At 38.5% G+C, this 15,833-nt stretch overlaps 1 protein-coding gene across 1 annotated transcript; it reads right to left on the bottom strand.

The window, feature by feature from the left end:
* Positions 1-602: 602 nt before the first annotated feature.
* szrd1 (SUZ RNA binding domain containing 1) lies at positions 603-4,343 on the bottom strand. Its single transcript, XM_084917040.1, has 4 exons — positions 4,207-4,343; positions 2,935-2,984; positions 2,446-2,709; positions 603-1,727 (listed from the first exon to the last, which is right to left on the bottom strand). Exons 1-4 carry the CDS (start codon positions 4,252-4,254, stop codon positions 1,616-1,618), a joined length of 474 nt encoding a protein of 157 aa, XP_084773166.1. The 5' UTR covers positions 4,255-4,343; the 3' UTR covers positions 603-1,615.
* Positions 4,344-15,833: the final 11,490 nt, after the last annotated feature.

Raw genomic sequence — 15,833 nt, 5'->3', positions numbered from 1 at the left:
CTTTGAAAGCCACACAGGCAACTGCTCTCTGGATCGCATCTAGCTGCTCCATTTAAGCAGTGGACCATCACTCACCATTCTTGTGACTAAAATGCTGACAGTGGAAAAAAACAAAACACACCCAACATTCATACACCTTGGGGCATAGACATCATTTCAGTTACATTGCAATTTATAGAGCACAGTTTCTAAGTGCCAACCCAAGCTTAAATACGGACATTAGCTGTATGAGCAATCAACCCTGCTGGAAAAATACAATCTTATTCATTCATTCAGCCTCATTCACTTGACCTGAGTTCCTACACGCTGTACTTCAGTGGGGTGTGTGAAGAAAAGAAGCACGCCGCCAACAAGGTGGAGTTAAGACAGTGAGGCTCGAGAGGTACAGCAGTAAATTCACCATCTGACCCTTCTTTAAATTGCTGCCAACATCACCTTCAAATAATGATTTTTTAGGTTGTTGTTTTTTTATTAGTTTTTGTTTTTTAAAAAAAGGGCTTTTGGTTCTTTTTTAGTTAAAAAATACTGCTCTGACATTGCTGCCCTCTTCTTAAAGAAAAAACTGCAAGAAAGCTACTTAAAATGGACTTCAATCCAACATCTCATCTTTTTTTGCCTTTACTTTTAAATAGAAATGAAATGACAGTCTAAGGAAGACAGCCAGAAAGCTTTAAAAAAAAAAACAACAAAAAAAAACGTAAACATACCTTGTCAGATATACAACTTCACACATAAATCCTAACCCCTGTTTTAAGAAACAAATGGCAATTTACATATTAGGTGGTGTCCTGATAAATCTAAAATCTCAGTCAAGTACTCATTAGCAGTGTGTGCATTTTAGACACCAGCTGCAGTTCCAGGTGTTTAAACCATACAAAGAACCCAACATGTAATATTGTCAGATTTTGCCACCAAATAAAGGTGGAAAACATATTTCCTATTTCTTAAAAACAGCAAATGCTATGTTTATTTTAAAAAACAAACTCAATATAAAAAGCTGCTCTAAACAGATTCTTGCGGTGTATGTGTGTGTGAGAGAGACATACTTTTACCTGTTAGATATCAGAACAACCCTAGATTTGATAAAGACAAGCGAGAGAAAGATGAGATTAAAATTTAGTGAGCCAACATCTGAAAATTAAAAACACAAAAAGGTGACGTCTTATTGCTGGGAGAAAGCTGCTGCACAAGTACCAGCTCATCTCATTTTAACATGGCCCCTCATTTTTCCTCCTCTGTTTAAGTCTTTCTGTTTGTCCTTTTGGCATCCTCTGACGAAGCCACTTAGAACCGGAGGGGAGACAGATGGAGGTGAGGGGCTTTTCTTAAAGGGGAACATCACAGTGAGTCCAGAAGATGTCCATAATCACAGTGCCAAACAGATTGAATTGGGGAGAGATGAGAGCATGTTTTCATTGGACTTCTTCCTGGAGTTCCTCGCTCCCTGTCGGTCCTAGACGGCTGTGAAAGAGGCCGACAGCAAGGATGCTTTACTTATAGATCCCCGTGTACGTGGGAACTGAAGGAAGACGTTTTTAAGAATACAGTACTGCATTTGCTCTCAAGAGACCCTTTATCTCTCTCCCTCAGGAGCTGGGGGGCCCTCTAGGTGCACTTATCTGTGCTGTCGGAACCCTTGGGTGCCGTCTGGGCCGGCTGGCTGCCGGACAGTGTGACTGTTTGATCTGGTGTCCTCTGAAGGCAGTGTAGAGTTATTGTGCCCTGGTCTGGCATGAAAAAAGAAAAAAAAACAGGAATAAATTAGAGACAGCAGTCTTTTCCATATGCCAACAGCTTGACACAAACTGCACACAACTCACTGCCAGTTGGCAACGTTCAGTCATAGTTTTTGTTTCGAATGGACGTCCTACTCCAGAACTGTCCTACTTAAAGGATTCCTGTCGTGTCACGAGAGACAAGTACCAGCACACAATTTTACAGTTTTGTCTTTAAAAAACAATCTTATGCAAATCAAACTTTCAACTTTTACACCACTGCACTTTGGTTGCATTAACACTGATTCTGGCAAAACTCAAATCAAATGAATAGAACTTCCTCTTTTTTATTCAAATAATGTCACATTAAGTAATGCAAAGGATTAGGAAGCTTTCTGTGATCAGTAAGTTTCAACCAAAAGATATATTAATTAGCCGTAATCTTCAGAGCGGGAGGACATGAAGTCCACCCATCCTAGTAATCGTGTCCTCAAAGCTTCTGTTTATCCAAGAGTATAGATTACAACTGTCAAATCAAAACTGTAAATAAAAACCCCGTTTTGAAATTGTGATAAGAGACTGCCTTGCATTTTAGACTGAAACACAAACTTCATACTTGTGCCTGTGCATAGGTTGCTGTTCTGTCAAATGACTGCTAAGCTCCCTAAAGTAAGCAAGCATTTTGTTAGGCTGTGATTAAAACTACTTAGTTATATTTGACGAGTATTACCTGTCTATGTTGGGCTTATCCTGAGGCGTCTCCTCTGGGCAAGCGCTGCCCAGTATTCTCTTCCTGGCCTCGGCATACTCTGCTTCTCTCTGGGCCAGGGATTTGACCTGCGGTGTAGGCCTGTTCTGATTCAGGCCCGAGGTCAGAGAACCGTTACTCGCAGGCCGCTTCAAAATGCGTATCTGGGGTGGAGGTGCAGCTGGTAAGGAGTCGTCCTGTATTACCATGGTTTTCTTCAGAGATCTTGAAGAATTGCTGGAATCCCTGGAAGCAAAACAACAGAGGCCGTCCATGTAAATTTACTTACATGACAGATGGGAAGAGGCCGCTACAAACGAGTGCTAATAGGTTTAGAGGATAGAATTAAAGTCTTTAAAAAAAGTTGTATTAACAAAAGCAGGTATTGCTATAAATGGTACAAGTATAGTGGGAACAGCAAGAAGCCTAAGAACACAAATAACATTTTTCTTCAACCTTTAAAATCCTTACTTTTCTTTCTGGCTGATCCTTAGCTTCTCTTCCAACCGTTTTTCCATTTCCTGTGTGGAAAACCAGCATGCATGAGGATACATATAAACAAATGAAACGTTCAAGATAGGAAGAAGTTCAGCAGGCAATAAGTGGGAAAGTGGATTGAAGTTGGGATTCAGTTACAAGCTATTTATACATGTGCACAACAGCTGCCAAGTCATAACAGAGTGAGTGTTCCGCCTGCTAACATTAGCCGCCTGATGTTGCCAACGAAAACTAAATGTAGATGTTAGCAGAGGTACCGGCGAACCCCCAGCAAGATACGTTAAATCAACCCGCAAGTTCAACCTGAGGAGCTTCTGAAGTTCCGGCCAGCCCCAACCAAGAGCCACGTTCGTGACGTCACCAGCTAACGAGCGTTTGCCAAACTAACGTGACTACAGCTACCTATTGTTAGCTGAATGATACCAACTGACCAGTTTGGTGACATAACTAGATATCAAACCGGGAACTAGTTGACAACATGGCCGAAATAGTCGAGCAACAGCCTGGCCTTGTGAGGGGGGGAGAACATGCTGAACAATACAACCACTTTCAATCAGGTCCCATGACAATGAACGACAACGTAGCGGTACCTATTTAAAGAAGCTTATATTCACTTTCTGACAAATTTCCTCCTTCTTAAATTGACTTGTCGCCATCCACGGGCTGCTTTGGCTCTGACGTTACCGCGGGGATGTCATTTTTTCCAAGATATGTTTTAAGCTTTAAAAATGTATGCCGAAATGAATATGAGGCTAATTTAGATAGGAATATGGGCTCTGGTGCTCTTGTGCCTATACCTGCCGACAAATAAACTGACTTTATTTTGACACATTTTCTACGCGAGCAGTAAATGGCTAGCTTAGCATTACATTAGCCAACTTGAACCTTAGCATTTCAATTGGAATTCCGGGGTTTAGCTCGCGTCAGAAACCATAGTGCTTAGCTCGCCAACGTTAGCTAAAAATCTAGCACATTAACGACATTCAACGCGAAATTATTCCAAACAGCTTCAGTCGTTTTCTTGGCAAAGTCCGCGTTAAGCCTGGTTCAGTATCGAGCTATTGCTACTTGTTCGCCAAGTTTCTTACAGCTAACATTAGCTTTAGCCACATTGTTGGCCCGTAAGACCCGTTAACGTTGAACAGCGTTATGGGAACTTCTTAAAGCTAACCCCGTCGTTAAAAAGAATCGCCTAGAAGCACATGTGTCTTTAACCGAAGCTACGTTGAGACATTTGTTATTTACCCCACTATCAGCAGCTTCTTCCCAACTTTCAGCGATCTCCTCATCCATGTTACATTTTGCTCAGACACGCTGTAGAGTTAGGTGAACCGTCCTCCTTCAGGTCCGCCTCCCGGCTGCCTTCACACAGTGACGTCACGATCACGGATTTCCCCAGAGTTTGACGCTGATTTTTTTAAGGCCACACTACATTTCAGTACAGTCTCGGTAAACAGAGCATTTATATTATGCGTAAAGTTATGTGAACTGTGTTCAACAAAACAGTGACTTCTTCATTGTTAACAATTCTCACGCACAGCTTTATGATAAGAAAAGGCGCACCGGTTTCAGGGACAGTATAAAGACAGAACTCAGAGGACATTTGCGTATTCTAGTGAGATTTCTTAGCCAAACCCCATATACAGATGTGAGTATTTTTAACCAGTTGTGCTACATGACATCTTTTTCATAAAATGACACATACTTTTTATGCCCTTGCATTAACATCTGTGGTTTAAATTTTACATTAGAAAGCGAGGTAAAAACGTCCATGTGGCTGCACAAATAATATGGCTCGCTATTTAGTGAGCCTCAGAAATCATGAATTCATTCATTATTTTTCCATCTGTATTCCTTTTCCGTGCTAAGAAGATGTCTAAGAAAAAGTCATTAGTGTTCTTGAGTCTTGGAGTCCTTTTTTGTCATATATGGCAGCAATATTTGCTGGATTAGAGCTCATGTTTATAATCAGATCTTACATATTAAGCATATATTTTCTCAGTGATGGTCGCTTCTTTAATTGCATAAAATAAAGAAGACAAGACCCACTGTAATTTGTAGTAGAAAGTCAGACTGATTGATGACACAGCAAGCTGTTAAATTATTGTACTGTACTTGTTATCCAGAGATCTTTATTGCTACCGGAGTTACATTTCCTTCCTCATTATCACAGTTTTGTTCATAGATAAGAAAGACTTTCAAACTGCTCTTAAAGTGATTTACACCGGATCCACTGGAGCTAACCTGGACAAAAAGAACATGAACTCAATAAACTCAATGATGTGCATGTCAGTTATAGTGGCACTATGTGCCCCATTGCAGCCAGATATATTTCTGTTTTACAATGCAACAGAAATGTGCTGCTGTCTTTTTACATTTTACTCATTTATTTTTGTAAACATCAGATTATACTGTACATATTAGGTATAATATGTCCTACATCTCATTTCAATGGAGACATTTTTTGTAGATTCAATACTTGTAGGATATTAGTATTCTGAATAAAGACATGAAGGCGATCTGAGTGCAACACTTTGAAATAAACACAGAACTAAAAGTCAAGTGTTTGTTTGTTTTTTCGTTTACCTGGGATCTTTGAGGAATGATTGGCACACAGCTGTGGCTGTGAGCATGGCTGCCTTCTGTTTATGGCAGCCAATCAGAGAATAGCTGCTTTTAAGAAAAGATGGCCTTAAAGGGACAGGAGCTAAAACAGTGGATGTTGTTTGGGAGCTCACTGAGGGCAATTATAGGATACATAAAGATTATTTTTAAACCATCCATCCATCAGGTTTTCTACTGTATAAATGGTAGAAACGGATGAACGTATGGAAAAGTGAATCATACAAAAGCTACCCTATAGATAAGGCAGAGTAAAAGAATAAAAATGTAGAGCGTTAAATGTGCACTTTCAAATCTTTCATGTCATTTCCTAGTCCAAACAGCCTGTCCACTTTGTTCTCATGTTACAAAGGGGTTAATGTCAAAATGTCAGTGAAAGATTAAATGCCCTTATAGTTTAATATTTCAGGCGTAATAAACACAAAGATATGACTATGGTAAATATCTGGAGCAGGTTTTCCAGAGGGTAATCGAATGCATGAAATAAACAACAGATATTGTATGAAAGTAAAAGTTGAATTTATTTGAAACAAAAAGTGAGTTCTCAAAGCAGAGCATTAGAAGAAGGAATGATTACAAAGGAGCTGCAGTGAAACGTCCAGCACACTGTGAGTTTAGTTAGGCATTATTCCGATTCATTCAGAAATACTACATTAGATGCTGTTGTATTTCTAACCTAAGCATCAGTCAAGAATGCCACAGTTAGTTTTGATTAACTTAATTTCTCTTTTTAAAAGCAGAATTTTATGTGCTACATGAGTGTTAAAAGTCTCCATAATAAGGATAATTCATCATTGCTGTTTTTTCTACTTTTTAAGATAATTGTAATGCGCTAATAACTGGGACATTAAACTCCTGTGTAGTTGCTGGTGAATGTTAGTGGAGGGTGTTTCACAAACTATAACAAGTCAACTGCTGCAGTCACTCGTTTTTAAGAAGCTGTGTAATCAGCCAGTCCTGCACAGTTTAACTGATGATTGTGTTTAGATGCATTTCTGAAAAGTGGAAGACTCATCTAGGAGCTGCAAATACCGTTGAATGTACAAATCAGTATGTCTTTGCTACATAATGCTGGAAAACTAATTACGGGCTGGAAAGCATAATGAAATCAGTGTGCAGCAAAAAAGGAAAATGCTGTCTAGAGTTCAGAAAATGCTGTCAGTGCTTGATGTCAGTTAAGTGTGAATTTCCTTTGAATGAATGAATTTGGCAAGAAACATTCAGATACAATTGCATTTTAAAATACAGCTGAGTGCCCAGTGATACTGTAGTTTTACAGTAGCAACAGCTATCCACCAGGACTGCAATACAGCTTTCAGCTTCTTTTTTATTAAGAAGGTGGATATGAGATTTATCAGAGGCACTGAATCCCACACAAAGCCACAGATTTGTGTTTTTTTCCATAAAAATTGAAATATGAGTTGATTTGAATTTTACTGTTAACGTAGCATTGTATAAATTCATGGTTTGTCCATGCACTTTTATCTTGTGATGGCTTCCTTCATTCTACGGGCATCGATGGATGTGGTATCCAGTCACGTATCCTATAATGTAAACAGTCACCAGTGCAGCTACAGCTCCTGCAACCTTCACTGCTATTCCAATGTTGCCGGTGCACATTCTGTTGTAGATCCTGTGAATGGCAGAGAAAGGGAGGAAGAATCAATTATTTAGTGGTTCAGGCTTAAAAGGTTAAAACAATACTTGTGGGTATATTTTCCATATAATGCTGAATTTGAAACTGAATTTGCAACGCCCCCCATCAAACCTATACATTATATTTTTATGTTTTATCTCATCTGTGTAGTTCTGTTTCTATTCAGTGCATTGTAGCTTTGCTTCTCTATACCACTGGGAAATATGCAACTTTAATGTCATGCATCATTTCAAGTCTCACCTTCGCAGAACAGGCTGTGAAGCCTCCACGTTCATATTGATATTTTCCTCATTCCAGTGGTCGTATTGCACGCTGGGGGTACCGTTGGACTCCATGTGAAAACTTCTTCTTCCTTTCAGAGACTGATCTACTGGAATCACTGCTCACTCACTGCTTCCCTGTACAGGTTCACTGCGCTCTGAAACAGCGAGTTCAGAGAGAGATGTCTTGGTGTATATAACAAGTGTCCATAAAATACTTTTAGGTCATAATCTTGATAATAATTTTGAGATCTGTATTTAAATCTGTTTGATTATTACCACTAACTGATGTAATATTCTACACAGGAGATTGCCAAATGTTCAAAAATCAGTTTTCACTTCATATGCTAATGTTTATATAAAGATCTTGCTCACCTGTAGGAGTCTCAAACAGTCACCTCCTTGCTTAGGAATCTCTGCTCTCAGGCACTTTTAAATCCAAGCCTGAGATCAAAAGCCCCGCCTCCTGCTTGGTATGAGACCTTGGCCATAGTACATGTCAGTCTGTCATAAATGCTTTGGCTGTAATCTTGCTCTTCTTTTTTCACCTCATTATATGACTCTTTCTTAGTTATAAAACCTGGTGTGGTTCATTATAGTCTCCGGTTTCATCCTGCACATCCTGTGCAGATAGTAGACTACAGATGAAATAAAAATGTTAATGGTCATGGTCATGATACTCCCCTGTGCCAGAGAAAACTCGATTTGTTGTCTTTTGTTGCCTTTTCCTTGGCTGCACTGCAGAGAGCGTTAGTGATCCAGTTTGATGGGGTTGGAATAACAGCACCCTCTGGTGTTTGTAGCATCATGGCCAAACGAAGCTTGTGTTAAAAAAAGCCGCTCATTACTTCAACGTTCAACACAGTGATCTCTGGTGACATCTAGTGGCCAAAAATATGACGAACAGCTTGAATCTAAAAATTAAACGGCTTCATTATGACTGGCCAGTGACCACTGGAGTTCCCAATTCTGTCTGATATTGGGCCACACTTGTGTTGCTTTGAACATGGGGGGAAAATATGTCTGTTTGTTTAATTAATAAATTTAAACTATAAACTTTTCTTATTTAAACATGTGTCATGGTGTGGTCTTTCTTTGCTTGTGACTACTTGATGTTGGTAAATACAATAGATGAAAGATACTTATAAGATACATGATACTGTACAGCCCATTATGGAATATGGTTCTGCTGTGAGGTCCTGCCTCCATGTACTTATACAATTAATCATAAGACAGGTATGTTTATAAGTAAGATTATATTAGGCCAATTTTCTTATACATATTTTTGACCAGGGTTATGAAACGGGAAAGGGAAAATGCTTATGAACTTGAAAAGTAAAAACATGATGCATTTAGGGTTATCCTGTTTGGTTTTATTCATTTAAAACAGAAGAAGCTGGAGTGCAGATAAACTGCAATGCAAGTCGGTAGAGATGCAGGTATACGGTCTACCTGGGTCCCACAGGCTATCACCTAAAAAGACTAAACACATTAAATTGCTGCACATTTTGTAGAATAACATTTTAAGATTTTTAAATAAAATATATATTTTAATTTTATTAAAATTTAAAGAGTCAAATGGAAGTCTTTCTAAAGTTTTTAAATGATATTTGTACTATGAAAAGCAGATTTTTGTTTTGTTAAAACATTTTACATTTTCACATTTACAGATTAAAAAAACAAAACAAAAAAAAAACAAACAAAAAAAACCCCCACACAAAACAAAAGCAAACAACAAGAACAGAAACCTAGCAAACCCACTCGAATGACTAAAATCAACCACCTCCTCCCTTCCTCGCTGGCTCCATATCTCTCAATAAAATGATCAGTGGAATGATCAAACCCCACGAATGATTAATTTCCTTATAAACCATTGAATGCAGTGTGTTGTTTTTTTGGACATACAAGCCGGAGCGTCAGCTTTGAGCGGGCATCACTACTAACAGGTCTCCTTACTTCTCTTACTCACATGTTTTCTTTGCATCTCTATGAGAGAAAGAAGCACGGTTGCTTTTGTAGTGCATTCCTCTCAACTTCAGTAATTTGAAATGATCTATCTCAGATGTGAATTAGGCCTTTGTGCAGTAAATGCGCTAAAAAAATAATGTGGAAAACTGATAATAATGACAGGGATGAATGAATGGATAAAGAACTCAAATATAACAATTTTTGTTACCCAAAACCACAAAAAAAAAAGCTTGGCCAATGTCAATAAAATGTCAATAACATGAAATTTCAATTGCAACTCATTTAAAATGTTTTTTTGTTTTTTTTTTTTTAATTTAAAACAGTGGAATAACAACATACCAAATGTTGTAACTAAGAATGTATTTTCTTTTTCAGGCTTTTACCTTTGATTTAAGTGGGTTGATGGAGAATTTTTTTTAAATCTTTAAAAGTATTTTATACATTAAGCTTAAATTTCACAGCGATCATGTATGTCCAAACTTAACCAATTTACAAACCTTAAAATTCTTATGAAAATCAGACATGGTCACACTAAAGGCCTTTGCTGATTTGAGATGGCTCTACGAGCTTTTAGCCCAGCAGAGAGATTCTTCTGGGTTCACTGTTACACATGATAGTGAATGAAACTCGCTAATCTTCCCAGCTTTGTTGTATGCCTCCAGAGATGTAGTGGTTAACGTGTCTGCTTAATAAACAAAGAATTGCTAGTTGGATTCCAGCAGCAGATAACTTTGGGGTTATGTCAGAAGGACACTGAGTGCAAAACTCTTCCAAATCAAACATGCAGAGCTACCTGCTGTGACAGGGAACAACCTACAGTAGTTTTTTGGCAACTTGAGGTTGCAAAACTTTGTCAAATGACTGACTACAAGTCTATGCAGTCATGTTTTGATTAAGCAAACTTTGTTCACTGTGTAGTTCTTGTAGCCAACAAGGAAGGAGTGTTCTCTACAGTGTATATCCTAATATTTTAAAAATGAGATTAAGGGAGCATTTTTCTTAAATCTCAGCTTTTCTTTTCTAGCCTTTGTAGCAGATTATTGTTGTTTCATAACTCTACAAAAGTTCTCGGTTATCGTCCTTGTATCATCGTTTTATTGCGAAAACCTTAGTTTAGAGAGGACACTTTTTGTTTTCTTGACAATTCTGTGCTTTATTGAAATAAAGTCTTGTGAACCACGCTATTTCTGTGCCTCTGCGTAAATTCCGCTAAGAGTCTGTCTTGTGCGGCCCAGTTAAAATATAGCACAGGAAGTCTGATTGGTTAGAATTCATACCACATAGCCAAGAATACTGTGAATTCTACTTAGCTGGACCTTATTTCCCTTTGTAAAGTCTGGATTTTTTTTAAGCTAATAATTATATAATAATAATTATAGTGAAAATATTTCCCCTACCTTTATGGAGGACCACAAGAGCCACATGCATCGAAATAAAGAATTCTGTAATTAAGTAATAAATTGTAGAATAAATTCTGCATTTGTAAATTCATTTTTGAATTCCAATTTTTAAAAAAGTGATTTTCAAAATGTTTTTGAAAAACCTCATTTCAAAACCCATTTTTTAAATTGCAATTTAAAAAAGTGATTTTAGCCTCGGGATTTACACTTTGCCCGACATGGATTATGTGACGAATGAATGGACCCTGCAGTGAAACGAGTGTGTGCCTCTTTATTCAGCCTCACCACTTGTTGAAGGTAACGTGCTAACATGACCAGTGTTGGTCAGGTTACTTGATCAGTAACTAATTACTGATTACTTCCCCCAAAAAGTAATTGCGTTACTTTACTGATTAATTATTTTCAAAAGTAATTAGTTACTTAGTTACTTTTTAAAAACTAAGGTCAGTACTTCCACACTTTAAACGCTGTCATACTCTCTCCCGCACTCGATATATTATCCATTGTTGATCTGCACACAGCTGTTGCCACGAACGTTGCACTCGTTTACGTCATTGTCATGAGACACTCTTGCAAACAAAATCACGGTTTAGCAACGCAGTAACGCAGCATGCTTACGGGAAAGTAACAGTAATCTAATTACCTTTTTTGCAATATTTACTTTACTCGTTAAATGGTCGGGTTCCCGGAAGTTTAGCGCACCCAGGTTCCCCTTAGCAGAGAAGTTACAGATATAGGCACGCTGAGGGATCAAACCTATGAAATCTCTGTTTCGACTCTGCTAAGACCCCGCCTGTTACCTTGCGCTACATGACGGGCTAGTAGAAGTAATACAAAATTCCTATATTTAAAGTGCATGCTCGGGCTCTCTCTTGCTCGCTCGCTTGCTGTGTGTGTTTAATGTGTGCATACTTCAAGCGGTATACACGGGGAACAGTGGGGGGGAGTATCCCCCCAAAGGAGGGACAAAAGGACCCCCTGATGATCCTCTACCTAATCACATGAGCCAAGGTGTGAAAGCGGGTGTGGGAGTTTTGGAGTTTTCCAAATGAGTCATCAAGCAAGCAGGCATGTGCTTTGACTGTGGGAGAAATTAAAATACACGTTTTGTTATGTTTTGTCTTTGAGGGGAACTTAATTTTTTCCCCATTCTGTTTTCAGTGGTGAAGAGTGGGCACTTTCCTGGGAGACAAAGGACTCGCTTCAATTATTGCTACAGGCAATAATTGGTAGCACCACAATCACTCTTAACAAAACTTAATCACAGCAAATCCACACGGAGCACCTCTGTGAGATCAGCTCAGGGACTGCACTTAGCCCGACTAATATTGCACCAGCCCAGTAAAGAAAAACAAACCCAGAATAAAAAAAAAAATCAGTTTTAAAAGGTGACCCTACTCTAAAACCAACCTTGGAGAAAAATGCAACGAAAAGGAGAAAGAGTAAAAAACTGACCAATTCACATGTGCAAGCCCGTCCTGCAGGAGGCAATACAATATAAATTACATTGCAGTGCATTAATATCCTTTTTTTAATGTCAAATACATTAAATTAACATACCTCCAGCTGACTACTATGTTTGCTGCACAACTTGTGCAGCAAACATAGTAGTCAGCTTGTGGTCTTCTAAAATCACTTCTAAAAACATAAAATAAAATAAACATCAAATACCTTTCAACGAATTTAAAAAAAAAACAAAAAAAAAAACACTAAAAGAAAAACAGCCTGTACCTTAAATTTCTGCTGTAAAGACATAATCCCAGTATGTGTGAATGGCTACTCAATCATCTCAGGCTCTTCACCTTCACAGCAGCTTGTCAGTGCAAGAGAGTGAAGAAGAGCACCTGCTGCTATTTCCTCTTTTATACCCTCCTTTGGGTCCCCTGGGTCCTAAAGCCTTCCTATTACAGAAATATACCTTATAGACACTTGTTGCTGCTCTCCTGGTTCAGAAATATATATATGAAAACTCGGTTATTGTGCTTCACATGACCGACTAATCCCAACAAGACAGCTGAAATGAAACATGCTTCCTGAACAACAGCATGGTTCTATAGAGGTTAAATGACTCCAGCTCTATCTTGTTATGGTTATGAAAATGCCTATAAGCAGCGTGACCTGGACGAGGGTCATCTTAACCTCCTAAGACCCGAACTCTACCACAGCATGCATTTTTAATTTCTCTTTGATATTTAGGCTGATTGGGACCCGATGAATGTAAAAACAACCAGATTTTTTTTTACCTGATTTTTGTTTCTAAGAAAAATGAGAGCCACATATCAGGATATTCGTTTAAAGTTTTGATAGAACAGCAGCAGTATAATGTCCTCGTAAGTGGATATCAGGTCCTAGGAGGTTAAAAGAATAAAATATATTACCCCAAATTGATGACGCAGCCTTTGTAATAACTTGATATTCATTTGCTGTCTTTCATTTCTCTAGTAAATCAAACAAACAGCAAGTGGCATTATTTTAAAGACAGAAACATGTACAGCACAGGTAAACATATGGAATCAAGTACAATGTTGCATATGTTGTTATAAGTAGTAGGTATAAGTTATAAGTATAAATATAAAGCATTTTATTTTGTTGAATACAATATTCTGATTAATATCTGAATGCTTTGTGTACTCAGTTTAACTCTGAAGTAACAATGTAAAGACAGGAGAGCATAAAGGACTTCAAAGACACTGGAATATATTTACTGCTGTTTGAAATCCAATTACTTGTACATCAATCATTGCTGCTGTCTTCAGTTGTGATCTACAGTTAATAGTTAAGATGGCTGTATACATACTTCTCTATTGAAAATATCACTATAAACCCAAAGAAAGAAAGAAATAGATAACTAAGGTGAATCTTTATGGATCCTGAAAACTAAATTTAGTGCCAGAACAAATCTGACAGTATGTAAAAAGTGAATCTTATTGCCTGTTATTTTTCCTGGAGTGGAGCTTTATGAAAAATACTGGGGTTTGTTCAGTGTCCATGAAGTATGCATGTGCCCAGTAATTCACTTAATAATCTACATGATGAACTTGGTTAGAATACTTATGATCTTGACTTTTAACATCTGCGATCATGAAATAAAACAGTAGGAATAGCAGCTCTAGTATAGCGGACAGATTATGCAGCAATGTTGAAAATTATAGCTTTGAAGTGGGCATGTGTACTTTTGGAAATGCCAGTTGACTCAACTGCTTTGTATTTCCTGTATCAGCTAAAGATTACGTAAAGTAAGGGGGGAGAATTTGACTGGAATACCCTGCTTAGGTTGCTGCCACTTGCTTTGGTTAAGCAGAAGAAAATGAGCGAGCGATAATGTGGGGATTATAAAAAAAAAAAAAAAGAAGAAAGAGATAGGGCAAGTTGTTTTCTTTCACCCAGCCAGATTCAATCTGAGGAAATACATTTGAGAACACAGATGTTGGATCATAAGCTGTGGCTGAAAACTTTGGTTTGGTGCATCAAGCAGTTTTGTGCAATTCTAGAGTAACAGTGTAGTTTTCAGAGTGAACAATGAAATGAAAAGACACCTAAGTAGTGTTGTCTTCTTCATCTTCACTGGTGTGTGGACTGCTAATGGCAATGTGATGATCCATGAATGAGTGTGTGCTTATCAGCGCTACGCTCTCCCCCAAGCTGACGTTTTTCTTGGTAGCCATGACAACAAAGACGTCCCACGAATCCCAGCTTCATAAATACAGGGCCCCAGCACCCAAAAAAAGAAAAGAAAAAAAATTGGGATTCCTTAGGGGGGACGCAACCCAGAAATCCCCCTATCAGGGAGAACCTACAGCATGAGCGACTGAGTGAGAACCAAACTGGTGCCCATCTGTGGTTCAGGCTGCCAGGGGCTGGCCAGGGTTCTCTGTGCCACCTGGCAGGCTGAAGAAATTTGGTGTCAATTTGGTTTAAATGACTTAAAACATTTAAGTGCATCTATCTTGCCACACTACATGTTCCTAAGCTAGCTAAATTAGTTTCTGTTAGCCAATCAAGTTCAAGCTCATCACATATCATCATTCAGGGTACGTTCACAGAGAAGTTCGTACTCATGTTTGTTTTTTCCTTTTACTTACTTCCGAAAAGAAAACCTAATTTCTGCTGTTCAATGGGCTACTGAACAAATGTAAACTTTTTAAAATTCAGTCATTATTATTATTATTATTATTATTATTATTATTATTATTATTATTATTATTATTATTATTATTATTATTATTATTATTACTGCTCTTGTATTCAAGTTTGTCTCTTAGTGTCAGGTGGGCCACACATTGATTTTAACACTTTACATATGAGTGGGTAGGATGAGCATTTTATAACAGCCTGTGTGGTTTTTGTTTTTGCAGGAAGGCTAAAAGCTGTTTAATGTCTGCTCTAACTGTGTCAGATATTTGCATTCTCACGCGCATGGATAATATCTAGAAAACCTCAGGTCTGCAGTGCATGTGTAAAAGTGGTTAGAAAGCAGTGCATTAACATGTGTTTTGTCTCCTTGCGTAGCTGCTCAGTCCATCCAGACTCCTCTCCATATCCAACAGTGATGCCGGCAACTCAAATACAAGCTCTCTCCAAGTGATTCCTTCATCATCAACATCCACAATCCACCAGCTCAACAGCAACATCTGGCAGCTGTGCATCCAACTCGAGGGCATCGCCTGCTGTGCTCAGGCGCTGGGCCGCGATTTCCGTCCCTTGTTGACGACCTCGCTGTATCCTGTGCTGGAGAAAGCTGGTGAGGAGACGCTGCTGGTCAGCCAGGCGGGACTGAGCTCCATGTGGGACATCAGTAAGGTCTGTGGATACGCTTCCCTCAAGGAACTGATCAATGAGAACTCTGACTACCCGCTTAATGACATTTCACTCAACCTTCAGAGGCTCAGCCAGCATCCACAGGTAGTTATGTTTTTAACCCAAAATGGACACAGAAATGACTGCTGGAGGGTTTACCTGATTTCC

The sequence above is a fragment of the Perissodus microlepis genome, chromosome 20, assembly GCF_051167445.1.
Source record: "Perissodus microlepis isolate ML-2025 ecotype Zambia chromosome 20, ASM5116744v1, whole genome shotgun sequence".
Lineage (NCBI taxonomy): Eukaryota > Metazoa > Chordata > Actinopteri > Cichliformes > Cichlidae > Perissodus > Perissodus microlepis.
The sequence above is the reverse complement of the archived record's forward strand: the minus strand, read 5'-3'. Positions and strand labels throughout refer to the sequence as shown.

What these genes read in the sequence shown, in the direction of transcription:
- szrd1 (XM_084917040.1), bottom strand. Translation starts at nt 4,254, where the DNA reads ATGGATGAGGAGATCGCTGAAAGTTGGGAAGAAGCTGCTGATAGTGGG. An exon ending in AGGATCAGCCAGAAAGAAAA is followed by an intron (nt 2,710 to 2,934) that starts GTAAGGATTTTA and finishes TTTTGCTTCCAG; the next exon opens with GGATTCCAGCAATTCTTCAA. An exon ending in GATAAGCCCAACATAGACAG is followed by an intron (nt 1,728 to 2,445) that starts GTAATACTCGTC and finishes TTTTCATGCCAG; the next exon opens with ACCAGGGCACAATAACTCTA.